The 17,796-nt window shown below is 42.7% G+C and overlaps 1 protein-coding gene across 2 annotated transcripts; it reads right to left on the bottom strand.

Moving 5' to 3' along the window:
- Positions 1-3,340: 3,340 nt before the first annotated feature.
- On the bottom strand, positions 3,341-15,949 carry LOC112241462 (cysteine protease ATG4D-like). Of its 2 annotated transcripts, XM_042318706.1 has the most exons (11): positions 15,518-15,949; positions 13,659-13,968; positions 13,232-13,315; positions 12,923-13,096; positions 8,652-9,015; positions 8,080-8,144; positions 7,625-7,782; positions 7,429-7,507; positions 7,253-7,329; positions 7,001-7,120; positions 3,341-5,601 (listed from the first exon to the last, which is right to left on the bottom strand). In XM_042318706.1, exons 2-11 carry the CDS (start codon positions 13,918-13,920, stop codon positions 5,401-5,403), a joined length of 1,584 nt encoding a protein of 527 aa, XP_042174640.1. In that variant the 5' UTR covers positions 13,921-13,968; positions 15,518-15,949; the 3' UTR covers positions 3,341-5,400. The 2 variants fall into 2 exon arrangements, with proteins under 2 accessions (XP_042174640.1, XP_042174641.1); XM_042318707.1 differs by lacking the exon at positions 15,518-15,949 and having other exon boundaries at positions 13,232-13,438; positions 13,659-13,750.
- Between the last annotated feature and the right edge of the window lie 1,847 nt (positions 15,950-17,796).

The following is a 17,796-nucleotide window of genomic DNA, read 5'->3' as shown; positions in this document are numbered from 1 at the left end:
GTTATTTCATGATTGATATTTCTATAAAAAAAAAACAAATGCAAAGATGAATCATTCGCACAGACTGAGCAGTGACTTATTTCCAGACTGAATTTAGATCAACATCAGTTCCAAGGATACTATTTGATTTGAAGCCATTACAGCAAAGAGTCTATTCTGTGTTACAGATGTTCTATCTAAACCAAATACCACCATCCATGTAGGGGCATACAGTGCCTTCAAAACACAGATTCAACCACAAACACAATGTATTGTGTAAAGGGTTATATAAATGTAATATTTTACATAGTATATAACTGCCTTAACGTTGCTGGATCCCAGGAAGAGTAGCTGCTGACGGGATCCTTTATAAACACAAAGACCAGGGAGGTTTTCCAATGCAAAGAAGGGCACCTATTGGTAGATGGGTAAAAGAATAATAAAAAAGCAGACATTGAACATCACCTTTGAGCATGGTGATGTTATAAATTACACTGTGGATGGTGTATCAATACACTACAAATACACAGGCGTCCTTCCTAACTCAGTTGCCGGAAAGGAAGGAAACCACTCATGACGCCAATGGTGACTTTAAAACAGTTTAATGGCTGTGATAGGAGAACACTGAGGATGGATCAACAATATTGTAGTTACTCCACAAATGACAGAGTGGAAAGAAGGAAGCTTGTACAGAATAAAAACATTGTCTAAAACATGTATCCTGTTTGCAATAAGGCACTAAAGTAAAACGGCAAAAAATGTGGCAAAGAAATTAACTTTATGTCCCGAATACAAAGCGTTATGTTTGGGGCAAATCCAACACAACACATCACTGAGAACCACTTAATCATTTCAAGCATGGTGGTGGCTGCATCATGTTATAGGTATGCTTGTTAATCAGCCAGGACGAGGAAGCTTTTTGGATAAAAACAAACAGAATAGAGCTAAGCACAGTCCAAATCCTAGAGGAAATCCTGGTTCAGTCTGCTTTCCAACAGACACTGGGACACAGTCACATTTCAACAGGACAATAACCCAAAGCACAAGGCCAAATATACACTGGAGTTGCTTACCAAGAAGACATTGAATGTTCCTGAGTGGCTTATTACCAGTTTTGACTTAAATAGGCTTGAAAACCTATGGCAAGACTTGAAAATGGCTGTCTAGCAATGATTAACAACCAACTTGACAGAGCTTGAAGAAGTTTAAAAATAATAAAATGTGCAAATATTGTACAATCCAGGTGTGTAAAGCTCTTAGAGACTTACCAAGAAAGACTCAAGCTGTAATCGCTGCCAAAAGGTGATTCTAACATTTATTGGCTCAGGGGTGAATACAAGAGATATATAGTGCCTTCTGAAAGTATTCAGACCCCTTGACTTTTTCCACATGGTTACGCTACAGCCTTATTCTAAAATATATTTCCCCCCTCATCAATCTACACACCATACCTCATAATGTCAAAGCAAAAACAGGGGTATTTTTTGTAGATTGCTGAGGAATTGTTTTTGCTTAATCAATTTTACAATAATGCTGTAAAGTAACAAAATGTGGAAAAAGTCAAGGGGCCTGAATACTTACCGAAGACACTGTAGATATATATATATATATATATATATATATATTAGTGCAATCAGAAAGTATTCAGACCCCATTTTGTTACAGCATAATTCCAAAATGGATTAAATATATTTTCCCCATCATTAATCTACACACAATAGCCCATAATAAACAGAGCAATTTTTAAAATAATTTTTAGCAAATGTATTAAAATTTAAAAAAAAAAACAGAAATACCTTATTTACATAAGTATTCAGACCATTTGCTATGAGACTCAAAATTGAGGTGGTGACCAAGAACCCGATGATCACTCTGACAGAGCTCCAGAGTTCCTCTGTGGAGATGGGAGAACCTTCCAGAAAGACAACCACCTCTGCAGCACTCCACCATGGTGGTGTCATGCTGGAAGACCCAGCTTACGACCCATCTTCAATGCTCTTACTGAGGGAAGGTGGTTGTTGGCCAAGATCTCGCAATACATGGCCCCATCCATCCTCCCCTCAATACGGTGCAGTCGTCCTGTCCCCTTTGCAGAAAAGCATCCCCAAAGAATGATGTTTCCACCTCCATGCTTCACGGTTGGGATGGTATTCTTGGGGTTGTACTCATCCTTCTTCTTCCTCCAAACACAGCGAGTGGAGTTTAGACCAAAAAGCTCTATTTTTGTCTCATCAGACCACATGACCTTCTCCCACTCCCCCTCTGGATCATCCAGATGGTCATTGGCAAACTTCAGGCAGGCCTGGACATACGCTGGCTTGAGCAGGGGGACCTTGCGTGCGCTGCAGGATTGAATGGATTTAAGGATTTTAATTTAATCCATGACGGCGTAGTGTGTTACTAATGGTTTTCTTTGAGACTGTGGTCCCAGCTCTCTTCAGGTCATTGACCAGGTCCTGCCGTGCATTTCTGGGCTGATCCCTCACCTTCATGATCATTGATGCCCCACGAGGTGAGATCTTGCATGGAGCCCCAGACCGAGGGTGATTGACCGTATATCTTGAACTTCTTCAATTTTTCTAATAATTGCGCCAACAGTTGTTGCCTTCTCACCAAGCTGCTTGCCTATTGTCCTGTAGCCCATCCCAGCCTTGTTCAGGTCTACAATTTTAACCCTGATGTCCTTACACAGCTCTCTGGTCTTGGCCATTGTGGAGAGGTTGGAGTCTGTTTGATTGAGTGTGTGGACAGGTGTCTTTTATACAGGTAACAAGTTCAAACAGGTGCAGTTAATACAGGTAATGAGTGGAGAACAGGAGGGCTTCTTAAAGATAAACTAACAGGTCTGTGAGAGCCGGAATTCTTACTGGTTGGTAGGTGATCAAATACTTAAGTAATTAATTTGCATTTTATTGCATAACATTAAAATCATACAATGTGATTTTCTGGATTTTTGTTTTAGATTGTGTTTCTCACAGTTGAAGTGTACCTATGATATAAAATTACAGACCTCTACATGCTTTGTAAGTGGGAAAACCTGCAAAATCAGCAGTGTATCAAATACTTGTTCTCCCCACTAAAATATATATTTTTTTTAAGTGTTAGAATTTTTCCCTCCACAAAAAGTCAATTAATTTTAATCCCAAGTTGTAACAACAAAATATGGAAAAAGTCAAGGGGTGTGACTACTTTCTCAAGGCACTGTAGGAGATAGTGTTTTTTATACAGGATAAAGATTGTGACTATGTGGGACAATAGATAGTTGGATAAGGAGGTTGTTACTCACCAGAATCCTGGCTGGCACAAAACAACATACACATGTAGGCCAAGAGTTCAATCAATCTTATATTCAGACAATAAATACAAAAAAGTTACCTTTAATAACATTCTATACAACAGCTTTACAAAATCATGTTGTCCACATGAATGCAGTCCCTTATTAGGGTGGTCATTAGCACATTTAAGATTTCTACATATGCCAATTCTTCACTTTATTTAGAAAATAAATGTCACCTTTATGAGATAATATACACATGGACAAGAGTGAAGTACACAGATTACTGGGGTGAATCCTAACTCACTCACCTCGCATTCTCACTTATTCTCCCATTGACTTCAATGAATGATCAGTGAACATTCAGGTTAAGTGAAAGTCAAGATTTGCCCCTTAGAGGATACCTGTTGCACACAGGTCAGAATCCTAATTAAAATGTGAGATCAAGCATCCAATCAACAGTGTTTTAACCACTTCCCAGACTATTTCATTTTATTTTGGGGTTGAGGGAGCTTGTGACTGATATCTAACTTGGGGGGGTTTAATGCTTAGATCAGGGCTGTTCAATGTCGGTCCTGGTTTTCATCCTCTCCTTCTAATAAGGAGAGACCTGGCTGAGACACCAGGTGAGTGCAATTAACTACCAGGTAGAAACAAAAAAACAGAAGTGTTTTGGCCCTCCAAGACCAGAATTGAACAGCCCTGGCTTAGATATTAATATGCAGGTCTCCAAAGTTCAAGGCTTTTAACTCTACCATAATAAATTGAAGTTACACATGTTCAAAAATGCAAAGAAATCTGAGTCCAAAGTGAGGTATCCCCCCTGCCAGTACTCAGCAGCACCACCTTGTTAAAAACATTATGAGGACCCTAAAAGGAATAGAGTTCAGAATCATTCATTCAACAAGTCTCACTACAACCAAAAACTGTCCTCATCCAAAAATACATTCTATTCTCTATGTAGTGCACGATGTAGGGAATAGGGTGTCATTTTGGACATCATTTTGGACAGCCTCTTGGTAAATGGATCATTTCCCATCATCCAGATAGGAGCTAGTGTAACACATTACACAAAAGGGGCAATTGTTGTAACATTGGATTCCTGTTAGTGTGTTGCAAGTTGATACTGGTAGACTAATTGACAAGAGAGAGCTGATGAAATAGTGTGAGAGTGTAGCAGACCTGGGGTTCAATTAGTATTGGTTTTCTGAGCTTGCTAGGGCAAAAAGAAAAGTCCCAAAAGTAAGTACCTTTTGGAAGAAGAAAAAAGCAAATACTATTTGAACCCATGTCTGGAAAACAGTGAGCGAGGTTATGTAGGGAGCCCAGTCCAGGTCATTTACTGTTGCCTGAATGGTGTGTCAAAGGACAGCACAACTAAAGAGAGGGTTGGAATGCTACAATGAAATTCATATAGCCATGTAGTATGAATATAGTACTATAGCCATGACACTGAATTAAGATGGCATAGGGAATATAAGAGTACAGTAGAGGAATGTGAACGTAACAGCAAATCAACACACCAACAGCTTCAGTTCACACACAAATCATTTCACACACAATAAATCTTACAAAACAGAAATGAATGTAAAAATTGTACAGCAGTCTTATAATACAAGTCAGAGAGAAGAGGGCTGAGTACCTTGTCTTCCACTACTAGTGACCCCTGTCATGTAGCATGTATCAAACAGGCTCCGTGTTTCCAGTTGTTATTGTTCCCAAAATGAAGTCAGAGGCCCCATCCCAAATCCCTACGGCCTTGGAGATCTGAGCGAAATTGATTGGTATAAATAAGCAATATGGTGAAGTTTACACCTAGCCTAGTTAGTCATATTAACATCTGTCAGATCTCCATAAGTGTATAGGGCTTAGGGTCCATTTGGGATGGGGCAACAGTCCAATTTAGTAATGCCTAGCGTTAGTTTCTAAGACCTGTTTGTGCCCAGACAGAGACAGGCCGACAGTGAGATTCAGTTGAAGCCTCGCCTCGAATAGGATGGACACAAATGCCAGAGTTTGTGATATAGCAGAAAGCATATATCCACTTTGAGCTCTATAAAAATAGGGAAATGGAATCCATCCCAAAATTCTAAGTCAGTCTTTCCCCGTTTGCTTACATTTCGTTCCTCAGGAACACAAACCAGTACTCACAAGAAGACAAAGTCGTCAGAGCTGCCTATGTTGTTGCTCCTGCTGAGCTTGCCTTGGGGCAGCATGTGGGCGGGGCCAGGGGTGGGGGAGGTGTCATAGTGAGGATAGGAGGAGCTGTGGCCCACCAGTCCATAGTCCTGGGCCTGGCCCTCCACGAAGGTAAAGATGGGGTACTTCTCTTCGGGCGACGATAGGGCCTGGGGTGGGGGGGATATGGAAAAAGTGTTGAATTGGTCACTTATTAAAGTCACCCAGAATAAGATAGAAGCTTTATGTAAGTGATGTATACAGTAACAGTTAGTGCAACTGATGTATACAGTTGGTGTAATCAGTCAAAAGTTTGGACACACCTACTCATTCCATGATTTTTTCATTATTTTTGCCATTTTCTACATTGCCCAAGCAAGTCTCATCTTCTTATTGGTGTCCTTTAGTAGTGGTTTCTTTGCAGCAATTTGACCATGAAGGCCTGATTTTCACAGCCTCCTCTGAACAGTTGATGTTGAGATGTGACCGTTAGTTACTTGAACGCTGTGAAGCATTTATTTGGGCTGCAATATGAGGTGCAGTTAACTCTAATGAACTTGTCCTCTGCAGCAGAGGTAACTCTGGGTCTTCCTTTCCTGTGGCGGTCCTCATGAGAGCCAGTTTCATCATAGTGCTTGATGGTTTTTGCGACTGAACTTTAAGAAACTGTCAAAGATCTTGAAATTTTCCAGATTGACTGACCTTCATGTCTTAAAGTAATGATAGACTGTCATTTGTCTTTGCTTCTTTGAGCTGTTCTTGACATAATATGGACTTGGTCTTTTACCAAATAGGGCTATCTTCTGTATATCACCCCTACCTTGCCACAACACAACTGATTGGCTCAAACGCATTGAGGAAAGAGGCAGACCTGTTAATTGAAATGCATTCCAGGTGACTACCTCATGAAGCTGGTTGAGAGAATGCCAAGAGTGTGCAAAGCTGTCATCAAGGCAAAGGGTGGCTACTTTGAACAATCTGAAATATATTTTGATTTGTTTAACACTTTTTTGGTTGCTAAATGATTCCATACGTGTTATTTCATAGTTTTGATGTCTTCACTGTCCTACAACGTAGAAAATAGTCCAAATAAAGAAAAACATGGAATGAGTAGGTGTCAAAACTTTTGAATGGTTCTGTATAAGTGATGTATCCAGTAACAGATGTATCCAGTAACAGATGTATAAGTGATGTATCCAGTAACAGATGTATAAGTGATGTATCCAGTAACAGATGTATAAGTGATGTATCCAGTAACAGATGTATAAGTGATGTATCCAGTAACAGATGTATAAGTGATGTATCCAGTAACGGATGTATAAGTGATGTATCACTGATGCATAAGAGACGTGTAACATGTCTATCTATCTATAAGTGACGAATAAGCCATCTAAGTTGCATCGCTTCAACTCATGCATCTATAAATCATATCAGCGTCAAAGATCTATAAATTAAAGAACTATAAATGATCTATATGTGATGCATAACTAATGTATAAATGATGCATAAGTGAGGAATGTATACATGAGTAAGAAGAGACTTGAAATGAGGACAAGAGGCTGAGCTCACCACACAGACGGCAGAACATAGAGACTCAAAGTCCTTCTTGTTCTTGGCGTAGAAGCCTATAGTACAGCTGGGGTCCATGCGACTAAAGGGCATCTTCCTGGGCGAGCTACAGTGGAACGACTGGGGAGGTGGGGAGGGAGAGAGGGAGAGCATTACAGACAAGGTACACGTCTGAATCTGAAATGACCTACTTTGATCCAGTCAAAACATGCTTATCTGGGTCATAGCAGAGGGATATAAAGTCCAACCAACCTCCAGTGGGAAGTTGTCTTGAGTGACATCCACCACGCCCTGACAGTAGTGAGGGTCCAGATACAGCAGCTGCTCGTCTGATTGGACAGAAAATAAGAAGAAGGCGAGGTTAGGCTAAATGAAGCCCACTGTCCAATCAGAAGCAACTGAACCAGGAAGAAGAGTGCATTTCTTACCTTGGCAGCCGATAAAGAACAGCGAATGCTTGGGTTTGCCGCCAATGATCCCGATACAGCATTCTAACCTGAGAATGTTCTTCAGACACAAAGAAATCCATATTCATGTTAGAGCGACATCAACCATGGAGAAATAACAAGCTTTGTGACGAAGGTTAGGTTATGAAAGTGTGTGTGTGTACATGCGTGTACACACCCTGACACACTTGATGTAGGAGGGGTTGAGAGAGTCTCCTCCTAGTCGGACTGGAACCAGTATGATGACAGACTTCCAGCCTGGACCACTGGGCTCAGGATCTGATATACTCTGGTTCAACGACTGGTCACACAGATGCACCACATCCTTTTTGTACACTGAAAGAAACACACAATGCTACTATGGGCCTAAGTTTCACTAGGGACATGTCCCCCCCCACATTCTGAAATGTAATTTTTGCCCTCCCCATTTTGTAAATTTAAATTGTGATACAGAAATGAGACACAGTTAAGCTACATTCAGAAGACCAATGGCAGAAACATCACTTATGACAAGAACATTTGAGATGGACCAAACATACAATATCTGGTGAATTCGACAAATGACAACACCAACCAACAACACCAACCAACCAACTACCCCGTAGGAAAGGTACAGTGTAAAGTCAAACTCACCGGTACAGTCCTGCGCTACATATACAGCCAGGTTGTGAACCTCAGAAGTCTTGGCAACTGCTTTTCTGGAAAACAAACATACGGCTCATGTTTAATGTCACAACATACTGATGCTACTGGGCATGAAGTAAATATCAGGGTTTGGTTCAATTCCATTTCAATTCAAAAAGTAAACCAAATGTTGATTCTAATTCCAAATGTTCCTCATTGAACAACATTGAAAACAATTGGAATTTCAGTTTACTTCCTGAATTGAGTGGAATTGTAATGTAATTGACTCCAACCCTGGTAAACGTCAACATGCAGTCAGGCATACCACCGAGCATTCTTTTAAAAATATAATAGCAACCAAAACATCTACACAATAAAGGTGCATCAGTAAACATGTCTGCTGGAGATCATTCTGATGCACTATGGCATTACAGACATCTATCAAAAATCTAAGTACAGAAATCAAATGCATGCTAATGCCATCACTGACTTGAATGAGGTATGTTCTATAGATTCTACTTCTATGGCTGATGCTCTGACAGCATCATTATCTTGACCACACCCCATGGAGGGCTCCTCACCGTAGTATGTGTGCCACCACTGAGGGGCCGTACCAGTCCCCCGCCTTCTTCCCTGAGCTCTTCCCCAATTCTACCAGCTGGTGCACCCCAAACGGGGCCGGCGGCTCATCCCCAAACCAGGCCACAACCCTCCGGTGGAGGGGCTCAGCCTGCCTGTCCCTGCCCGACTCGGGCCTCTTCTTCTGGGTATGGTTGAGAGCCGTGCCCCCTGGCATGGAGGTCTTCTGGGACGTGGTGGGGGTCCGCGAGGAGGAGGAGTAGCCGAAGGAGGGGATGGGTACGCCACCAGCACGGGACGGGGAGCGGGGTCTCAGAGCCTCAAAGTCTACATCAGCGAACTGCTGGGCGTCTGGCCACGACCAGTCTAGACAACACAATACAGACAGTTAGTTAGTAGTGATCGATGGAGAGGTGGATGGAGGAGACAGAGGAGAGAGAGGGAGACAGACCAGGAAAGAGAGAGGGAAACAGTTGAAGAGAGATGTGGCAGAAAGAGAAACAAGTGTGAGAGCGAGAGACAGGGGCCCCATCCCAAATGGACCCCTACGCCCTGGTGGAGATCTGAGAGGATCTGACAAGTGTATGCAATATGTTAATAGCTCCACCCTGCTAGGTGTAAGTTTCACCGATCATATTGCTTACACCAAACAAATCCTCTCAGATCTCCACAATTGTATGTGCATTGGGGTCCATTTGGGATTGGATTGGGACAGATTTGGTGCAGTTGTCTCAGAGTTAGGAAGACTTCCGGCGCCGACAGAGATGGCCGCCTCGCTTCGCGTTCCTAGGAAACTATGCAGTTTTTTTTTTTTTTTCTACATTGGTACCCCAGGTCATCTTAGGTTTCATTACATACAGCCGAGAAGAACTACTGAATATAATATCAGCGTCAACTCACCATCAGTATGACCAAGAATATGTTTTTCGCGACGCGGATCCTGTGTTCTGCCTTACAACCAGGACAACGGAGTGGATTCCATGCAGCGACACAAAAAAAACGACTCAGAAAAAGAGGGAAACGAAGCGGTCTTCTGGTCAGACTCCGGAGACGGGCACACCGTGCACCACTCCCTAGCATTCTTCTTGCCAATGTCCAGTCTCTTGACAACAAGGTTGATGAAATCCGAGCAAGGGTAGCATTCCAGAGGGACATCAGACTGTAACGTTCTCTGCTTCACGGAAACATGGCTCACTGGAGAGACGCTATCCGAAGCGGTGCAGCCAGCGGGTTTCTCCACGCATCGCGCCGACAGAAACAAACATCTTTCTGGTAAGAAGAGGGGCGGGGGCGTATGCCTTATGGCTAACGAGACATGGTGTGATGAAAGAAACATACAGGAACTCAAATCCTTCTGTTCACCTGATTTAGAATTCCTCACAATCAAATGTAGACCGCATTATCTACCAAGAGAATTCTCTTCGATTATAATCACAGCCGTATATATCCCCCAAGCAGACACATCGATGGCTCTGAACGAACTTTATTTAACTCTCTGCAAACTGGAAACGATTTATCCGGAGGCTGCATTCATTGTAGCTGGGGATTTTAACAAGGCTAATCTGAAAACAAGACTCCCTAAATTTTATCAGCATATCGACTGCGCAACCAGGGGTGGAAAGACCCTGGATCATTGTTACTCTAACTTCCGCGACGCATATAAGGCCCTGCCCCGCCCCCTTTCGGAAAAGCTGACCACGACTCCATTTTGTTGATCCCTGCCTACAGACAGAAACTAAAACAAGAGGCTCCCACGCTGAGGTCTGTCCAACGCTGGTCCGACCAAGCTGACTCCACACTCCAAGACTGCTTCCATCACGTGGACTGGGAGATGTTTCGTATTGCGTCAGACAACAACATTGACGAATACGCTGATTCGGTGTGCGAGTTCATTAGAACGTGCGTTGAAGATGTCATTCCCATAGCAACGATTAAAACATTCCCTAACCAGAAACCGTGGATTGATGGCAGCATTCGTGTGAAACTGAAAGCGCGAACCACTGCTTTTAATCAGGGCAAGGTGTCTGGTAACATGACTGAATACAAACAGTGCAGCTATTCCCTCCGCAAGGCTATCAAACAAGCTAAGCGCCAGTACAGAGACAAAGTAGAATCTCAATTCAACGGCTCAGACACAAGAGGCATGTGGCAGGGTCTACAGTCAATCACGGACTACAGGAAGAAATCCAGCCCAGTCATGGACCAGGATGTCTTGCTCCCAGGCAGACTAAATAACTTTTTTGCCCGCTTTGAGGACAATACAGTGCCACTGACACGGCCTGCAACGAAAACATGCGGTCTCTCCTTCACTGCAGCCGAGGTGAGGAAGACATTTAAACGTGTTAACCCTCGCAAGGCTGCAGGCCCAGACGGCATCCCCAGCCGCGCCCTCAGAGCATGCGCAGACCACATTTACGGACATATTCAATCAATCCCTATACCAGTCTGCTGTTCCCACATGCTTCAAGAGGGCCACCATTGTTCCTGTTCCCAAGAAAGCTAAGGTAACTGAGCTAAACGACTACCGCCCCGTAGCACTCACATCCGTCATCATGAAGTGCTTTGAGAGACTAGTCAAGGACCATATCACCTCCACCCTATCTGACACCCTAGACCCACTCCAATTTGCTTACCGCCCAAATAGGTCCACAGACGATGCAATCTCAACCACACTGCACACTGCCCTAACCCATCTGGACAAGAGGAATACCTATGTGAGAATGCTGTTCATCGACTACAGCTCGGCATTCAACACCATAGTACCCTCCAAGCTCGTCATCAAGCTCGAGACCCTGGGTCTCGACCCCGCCCTGTGCAACTGGGTACTGGACTTCCTGACGGGCCGCCCCCAGGTGGTGAGGGTAGGCAACAACATCTCCTCCCCGCTGATCCTCAACACTGGGGCCCCACAAGGGTGCGTACTGAGCCCTCTCCTGTACTCCCTGTTCACCCACGACTGCGTGGCCACGCACGCCTCCAACTCAATCATCAAGTTTGCGGACGACACAACAGTGGTAGGCTTGATTACCAACAACGACAAGACGGCCTACAGGGAGGAGGTGAGGGCCCTCGGAGTGTGGTGTCAGGAAAATAACCTCACACTCAACGTCAACAAAACTAAGGAGATGATTGTGGACTTCAGGAAACAGCAGAGGGAACACCCCCCCCATCCACATCGATGGAACAGTAGTGGAGAGGGTAGCAAGTTTTAAGTTCCTCGGCATACACATCACAGACAAACTGAATTGGTCCACTCACACAGACAGCATCGTGAAGAAGGCGCAGCAGCGCCTCTTCAACCTCAGGAGGCTGAAGAAATTCAGCTTGTCACCAAAAGCACTCACAAACTTCTACAGATGCACAATCGAGAGCATCCTGGCGGGCTGTATCACCGCCTGGTATGGCAACTGCACCGCCCTCAACCGTAAGGCTCTCCAGAGGGTAGTGAGGTCTGCACAACGCATCACCGGGGGCAAACTACCTGCCCTCCAGGACACCTACACCACCCGAGGCTACAGGAAGGCCATAAAGATCATCAAGGACATCAACCACCCGAGCCACTGCCTGTTCACCCCGCTGTCATCCAGAAGGCGAGGTCAGTACAGGTGCATCAAAGCTGGGATTGAGAGACTGAAAAACAGCTTCTATCTCAAGGCCATCAGACTGTTAAACAGCCACCACTAACATTGAGTGGCTGCTGCCAACACACTGTCAATGACACTGACTCAACTCCAGCCACTTTAATAATGGGAATTGATGGGAAATGATGTAAATATATCACTAGCCACTTTAAACAATGCTACCTTATATAATGTTACTTACCCTACATTATTCATCTCATATGCATACGTATATACTGTACTCTATATCATCGACTGCATCCTTATGTAATACATGTATCACTAGCCACTTTAACTATGCCACTTGGTTTACATACTCATCTCATATGTATATACTGTACTCGATATCATCTACTGTATCTTGCCTATGCTGCTCTGTACCATCACTCATTCATATATCCTTATGTACATATTCTTTATCCCCTTACACTGTGTATAAGACAGTAGTTTTTTGGAATTGTTAGTTAGATTACTTGTTCGTTATTACTGCATTGTCGGAACTAGAAGCACAAGCATTTCGCTACACTCGCATTAACATCTGCTAACCATGTGTATGTGACAAATAAAATTTGATTTGATTTTTTTTTTAAAGGACCCATCTTTGTATCTCTACCCATTTAGAGCCCTCTTTCTAACTCTATGAGTTGTCTCACCTCGTGGCAGCAGATGTAGCAGTAGGCCTTGGGCCAGCAGCATCTGTCCACTCCGCAGCATGCAGCCCCAGCCACAGTCTGTAGTCAAGGTGGAGCCCTCCAGCTGGGGGAACTCCCTACGGTAGGTCAGCCACAGCCGAGACACGAACGCCCGCCTGAACCACTCCACCTCGTCTGGAAGGGGAGAGAGATACCCAGTGAGCAGAACTGGTTAAAATACATATTTCCAACCAGTTTTTCCTCACTGGGTATGGAGCAGAGAGCGTCATCTATTTGAAGTTGGGAGTGGGGTTGTTGGAGGTTAGCTACCTTCACTATTGAGAAGATAGGAGTGGCCCATTACAGTCACCGGAGAGCTCTTGTTGAATGTGGTCTTCGACTTGACTGACCAGCCTAAAGAGAGAAAAGAAACAGAACAGACCTTTTTAGAGGGGATTCTTTATGTCTTGATGACTGGGTGAGGAAGGGGGAAGTTGACTTCGGGAGGGCTATTACACATAGCTTTGTATGAGACTTCTGTTGAGAAAAAAAAAAAAAAAGACCTAACAAAGATTATTCACACAGAAAGTACAAAGATTATAAAATCCCCCTTGTTGCTATTTCTTAAGAAAATAAAAAAAGCCATTGTTAAAACTGACTGTATAGAAAAACTTGAAGTTATGTTTGTCGCTAGTTAAACAGCTATATAGAACTATCCACCTTATGGAAAAAAGTTCATATGAACCCACTGACTGACCGTATTTGACATTATTCCACGCCGACATCAGCTTGGTCTTGAGTTTGTCCACCTCGTCTGGCTCTCCAGCGGTGGTGGCATCTCTGGTTCCACCCCCACCGACATCAGTACCCTGCCGCTTCCCAAAGCCACTTCCTCCACCAGGGTCCACCAGCTGTGGCTGCTGAGGCCTCTTGGTCTCCTCTCTCTGGAGGGTGTCATCCTGACACACCACTCCTACTCCCCCCACATACTGAACTGCACTGGGAGACACGGAGTTCATGGCTCAGGCTTACAGCAGGGCTCTGCAGATCCTCATAGCAATAGGGACCTGACGGAAGAGAGGGATGAGAGAGAGAGGGGTGGGGAAGAGAGATAAACATTGATTTTCTACAACAGTGCATGCATGTGTAATTTGATTAGCCATGGAGTAAGTGCTATATGTGTCGCTCTCCTTTTGTCTGTCCAGCACTAAGATGAAGTTTAAACATTAACATTGAAAGACAGAGAGGTTAAGCTAGTTGTACATCTAAACAATGACTGATGTGAGGCCGATTTTCTCTCATTTCATGCTGATTCACAAGAAAGTGGATCTGAAAGTGGCAGGGATTAAACATTTTTGACGACTTTGCTATTATTATGCAGACCAGAGCAGCTGTCGCAGTGGTTAGGCTAGTGAATGCTATTGGGAAAAACAATATTAGTCACAGTCAGTTTCAAAGTAAACCACTTCTCCCTCCTTCCCCTGCGCTGAACAAAATTAAATGCGAAATGCTACAATTTCTAAAATTTTACTGAGTTACAGTTCACAGAAGGAAATCCTTCAATTGAAATAAATACATTATGGCCTAATCTATGGATTTCACATGACTGGGAATACAGACATGCTGGGCTGGCTTAGTTACACGTGGTCTGCGGTTGTAAGGTTGGTCGGATGTACTGCCAAATTTTCTAAAACGACTTGAGGCGGCTTATGGTAGAGAAATGAACATTAAATTATTTGGAAACATCTGTTGTGGACATTCCTGCAGTCAGCATGCCAATTGCACACTCCCTCAACTTGAGACATCTGTGGCATTGTGTTGTGACACAAATCTGCACATTTTAGAGTGGCCTTTTATGGTCCCCAGCATAAGGTGCACCTGTTGCTTTGTATGCCATTTAATCAGCTTCTTGATATGCCACATCTGTCAGGAGGATGGATTATCTTGGCAAAGGAGAAATGGTCACTAACAGGGATGTAAACAAATTTGTGTACCAAATTTGAAAAAAATAAGCTTTTAGCGCATATGGAAAATGTCTGGGATCTTTTATTTCATCTCATGAAACATAGGACTAAAACTTTACATGTTGCGTTTTATATTTTTGTTCAGTATAGTTGAAAAAAACTGTGAGTGAGCCTGAGTGACAAGAGAACAGATGTTAACAGACACGGTAACACTGGAATGTAGAACAAGTGACTTCACTTCCTACTCTGTACTGAAACTGGAAATAGTTTATTTAACCTAATGATGAGGAACTTCTGTCCTTTCTGGGAAAACACGATAGAATAGCCATCATGTGATTGGTGTGTGACAACAACACAGCTGGGGGTGACAGTGAGAAGCCTTGGTAGCTGATGGTCAAAAGATGTAGCTAACTAGCCTTTTCTACATCGTAGCCTACCTATTAGCTATGATAACCATCCTATTATTTAAAGAAGTAACCAAGCTGTCACGTTTCTTAAAAATCACTAGCTCTAACATGACAGCTAGTTAGTTACACCTATTAAGGAGCTACAGTCTGGCTAAATTAGATGATATTGGCTTAACTACTAACTTACCTAGCTAGTTACTAGATAAACATCATCCAACACAACATAGCCAAGATCATAACCTTACCACTTTGTGAAGAGTGTCATTGACATGGGAGGTCTTTAACCAAGTAAAATCTTAAAATTGCTTGATAGGACGGCGACGGCTCGGAAGTGCAGGGTTGAGACCACGTACTACGTAGCTTTGCTGTGGTAACTCAATACAGACAGTTAGCTACCAAGCTACAGTAGCTAGCTAGCTGTCAACGGATCTGGTTAGCAACTTTGTAGAAAATAGGCTAACGCGTTAATGTCTCGCCTTTCTTGACGACTCCAGGACAACCACAGCCAATGTCAGCGATTAAAATGAAATTTTCTTCAGCCAACGAGTAACGTTAAACTCAGTCGAATTATAGTTCACCCAGCGATTTACTTCGCGTGCTAGCTAGTTAGCTTGCAGGATCAGCGGGTTGACAACATACAATAAGGAGGGCTCTAGATACTTCCTGATAGGCTGTAATAACAACGTGATTGGTCAACCTACTGAAAACAGCAAATATATTGATTTAAATCCTAACAATAAATCATAGCGCGCGTTTTATTGGCTAATATTTTACAGATTGACGTTCGTCATATTATGTAAATAAACTGGCGTATATGGGGTGTAAAGACCTAGTGTAACTGTGTGAATGAAATGAGATCATGCATTTTATTAAGATTAACCTGTACTGCATATCCTTGTCATGCTCCCCTGAGCATGTCATGTGACTAATCGTGCAAACTACCAAAAGCCTGCTGTCTAAATATCGTTCAGTCATAATTGTAGAACTCTGGGATGATCTTGTTGTATATTTCTCAACTGGCTAAGTCTCTATATAACTTTACCTTGAGCCAAAAAATACTTTCAAAAAAATTCCAATAACATAGATAAGAAACTCAAATTCATTGTTAATGTTATGATACTTATGAGTAAATTCTATATTCATAAATTACTTTTTTAATGTCCCCAGATTTTAAGACTTTACATATGACTTTGTAGGTCTTTTGAATTCCCTTTAGTTACAAAAAAAAAAAGCATTTGTACATTCAAATATTATTGTTGATGTATAAAGAAATTGCAATCTCTCATCTTTGTTTGATTTATATTATTTATTTAGATGTGTATGTGTACAGTGGTGTGTGTAATGTGAGATCTTGCCTGACTTTAATATGGAATTGTTCTTTTTTGTCAATATGTTTTAATATGCGTGCACAAAACATAGATAAACCAAAAAAGTATTGTTTTTATTTCACAATCCTGGATTTGCCAGGGAAATTGCCATTTTACTGGCATTCTGTTGCAACTGGGAACTTTCTGATATTGAAGAACATTGTGCCATAGCATGACAGGAGAGCTACATGTATAAGACTGGACCCCTCTAGCTAAGCACCAGTGTTCGATACAGGCAGACACATCAGTGACACATAGACAGTAGATAGATACTGTAGATATAGAAATATATAAGATAGATATATTGAGACGTAGAAATATATAACGTAGATATAGTGATACATATTGTAGATTTTATAGATATAGATAGACCCACAGTAAATAGATATACATCTGCATTGCTTGTTGTTTGGGGTTTTAGGCTGGGTTTCTGTATAGCACTTTGTGACATCGGCTGATGTAAAAAGGGCTTGATAAATACATTTGATTTATTGATATACTGGTGCATAGATATATTGAGACCTAGACACTGAAGCCATGTTCGGTCTATGTGCCACGACTCTCCTCTACTTCCTGTCTTTTAGCCAATCAACTGCTGCTGCTCTAGGCTGTGAGGACCTCCTTAAGCCCATGGATCCACCACGAATAGACCAGCAGCTCTTGGGGAGATGGGCCCTCGTCGCAGGAAGCCTGAGCAACCCTTTATCACTGGAGGCTCTCGACCAGGCGATGGATGAGTACAGGCGACAGGTGGAGTGCCTGGGGCTGCCTCTGCCAGTGGTGATGGAGCCTGGGAATGCCCTCTGTGGATATTCTGTCTTTCGTCTAATCTGGAGAGATAAAAGATCGATCAGTGTGATCAGAGAGAGTACCGATGATCAGAGAGTGGGGGCAGTGAGACAAATGTAGACACTTTTTCTGTCATCTGTTATGTTATTTGATCTGTTATGTAACAATTCTGCGTTTACTGTTTCTCGATGTACTGTATCATTTGTAATAAAAATGAATGATTTATTATATCAAAATATATATATATATATATTTTTTAAGGCATAGTGCGCTTTTCATAGGGTAATATTTTACACTGACATTATGTAAAGCATCTGACGTCCATGGGGTGTTGGCTACAGATAAGTACCGGTAAAATTGTGAATGAA

This window comes from Oncorhynchus tshawytscha, unplaced genomic scaffold, assembly GCF_018296145.1.
Source record: "Oncorhynchus tshawytscha isolate Ot180627B unplaced genomic scaffold, Otsh_v2.0 Un_contig_4934_pilon_pilon, whole genome shotgun sequence".
In the NCBI taxonomy this organism is placed as follows: Eukaryota; Metazoa; Chordata; class Actinopteri; order Salmoniformes; family Salmonidae; genus Oncorhynchus; species Oncorhynchus tshawytscha.
This window is presented reverse-complemented; position numbering and strand designations above follow the sequence as displayed.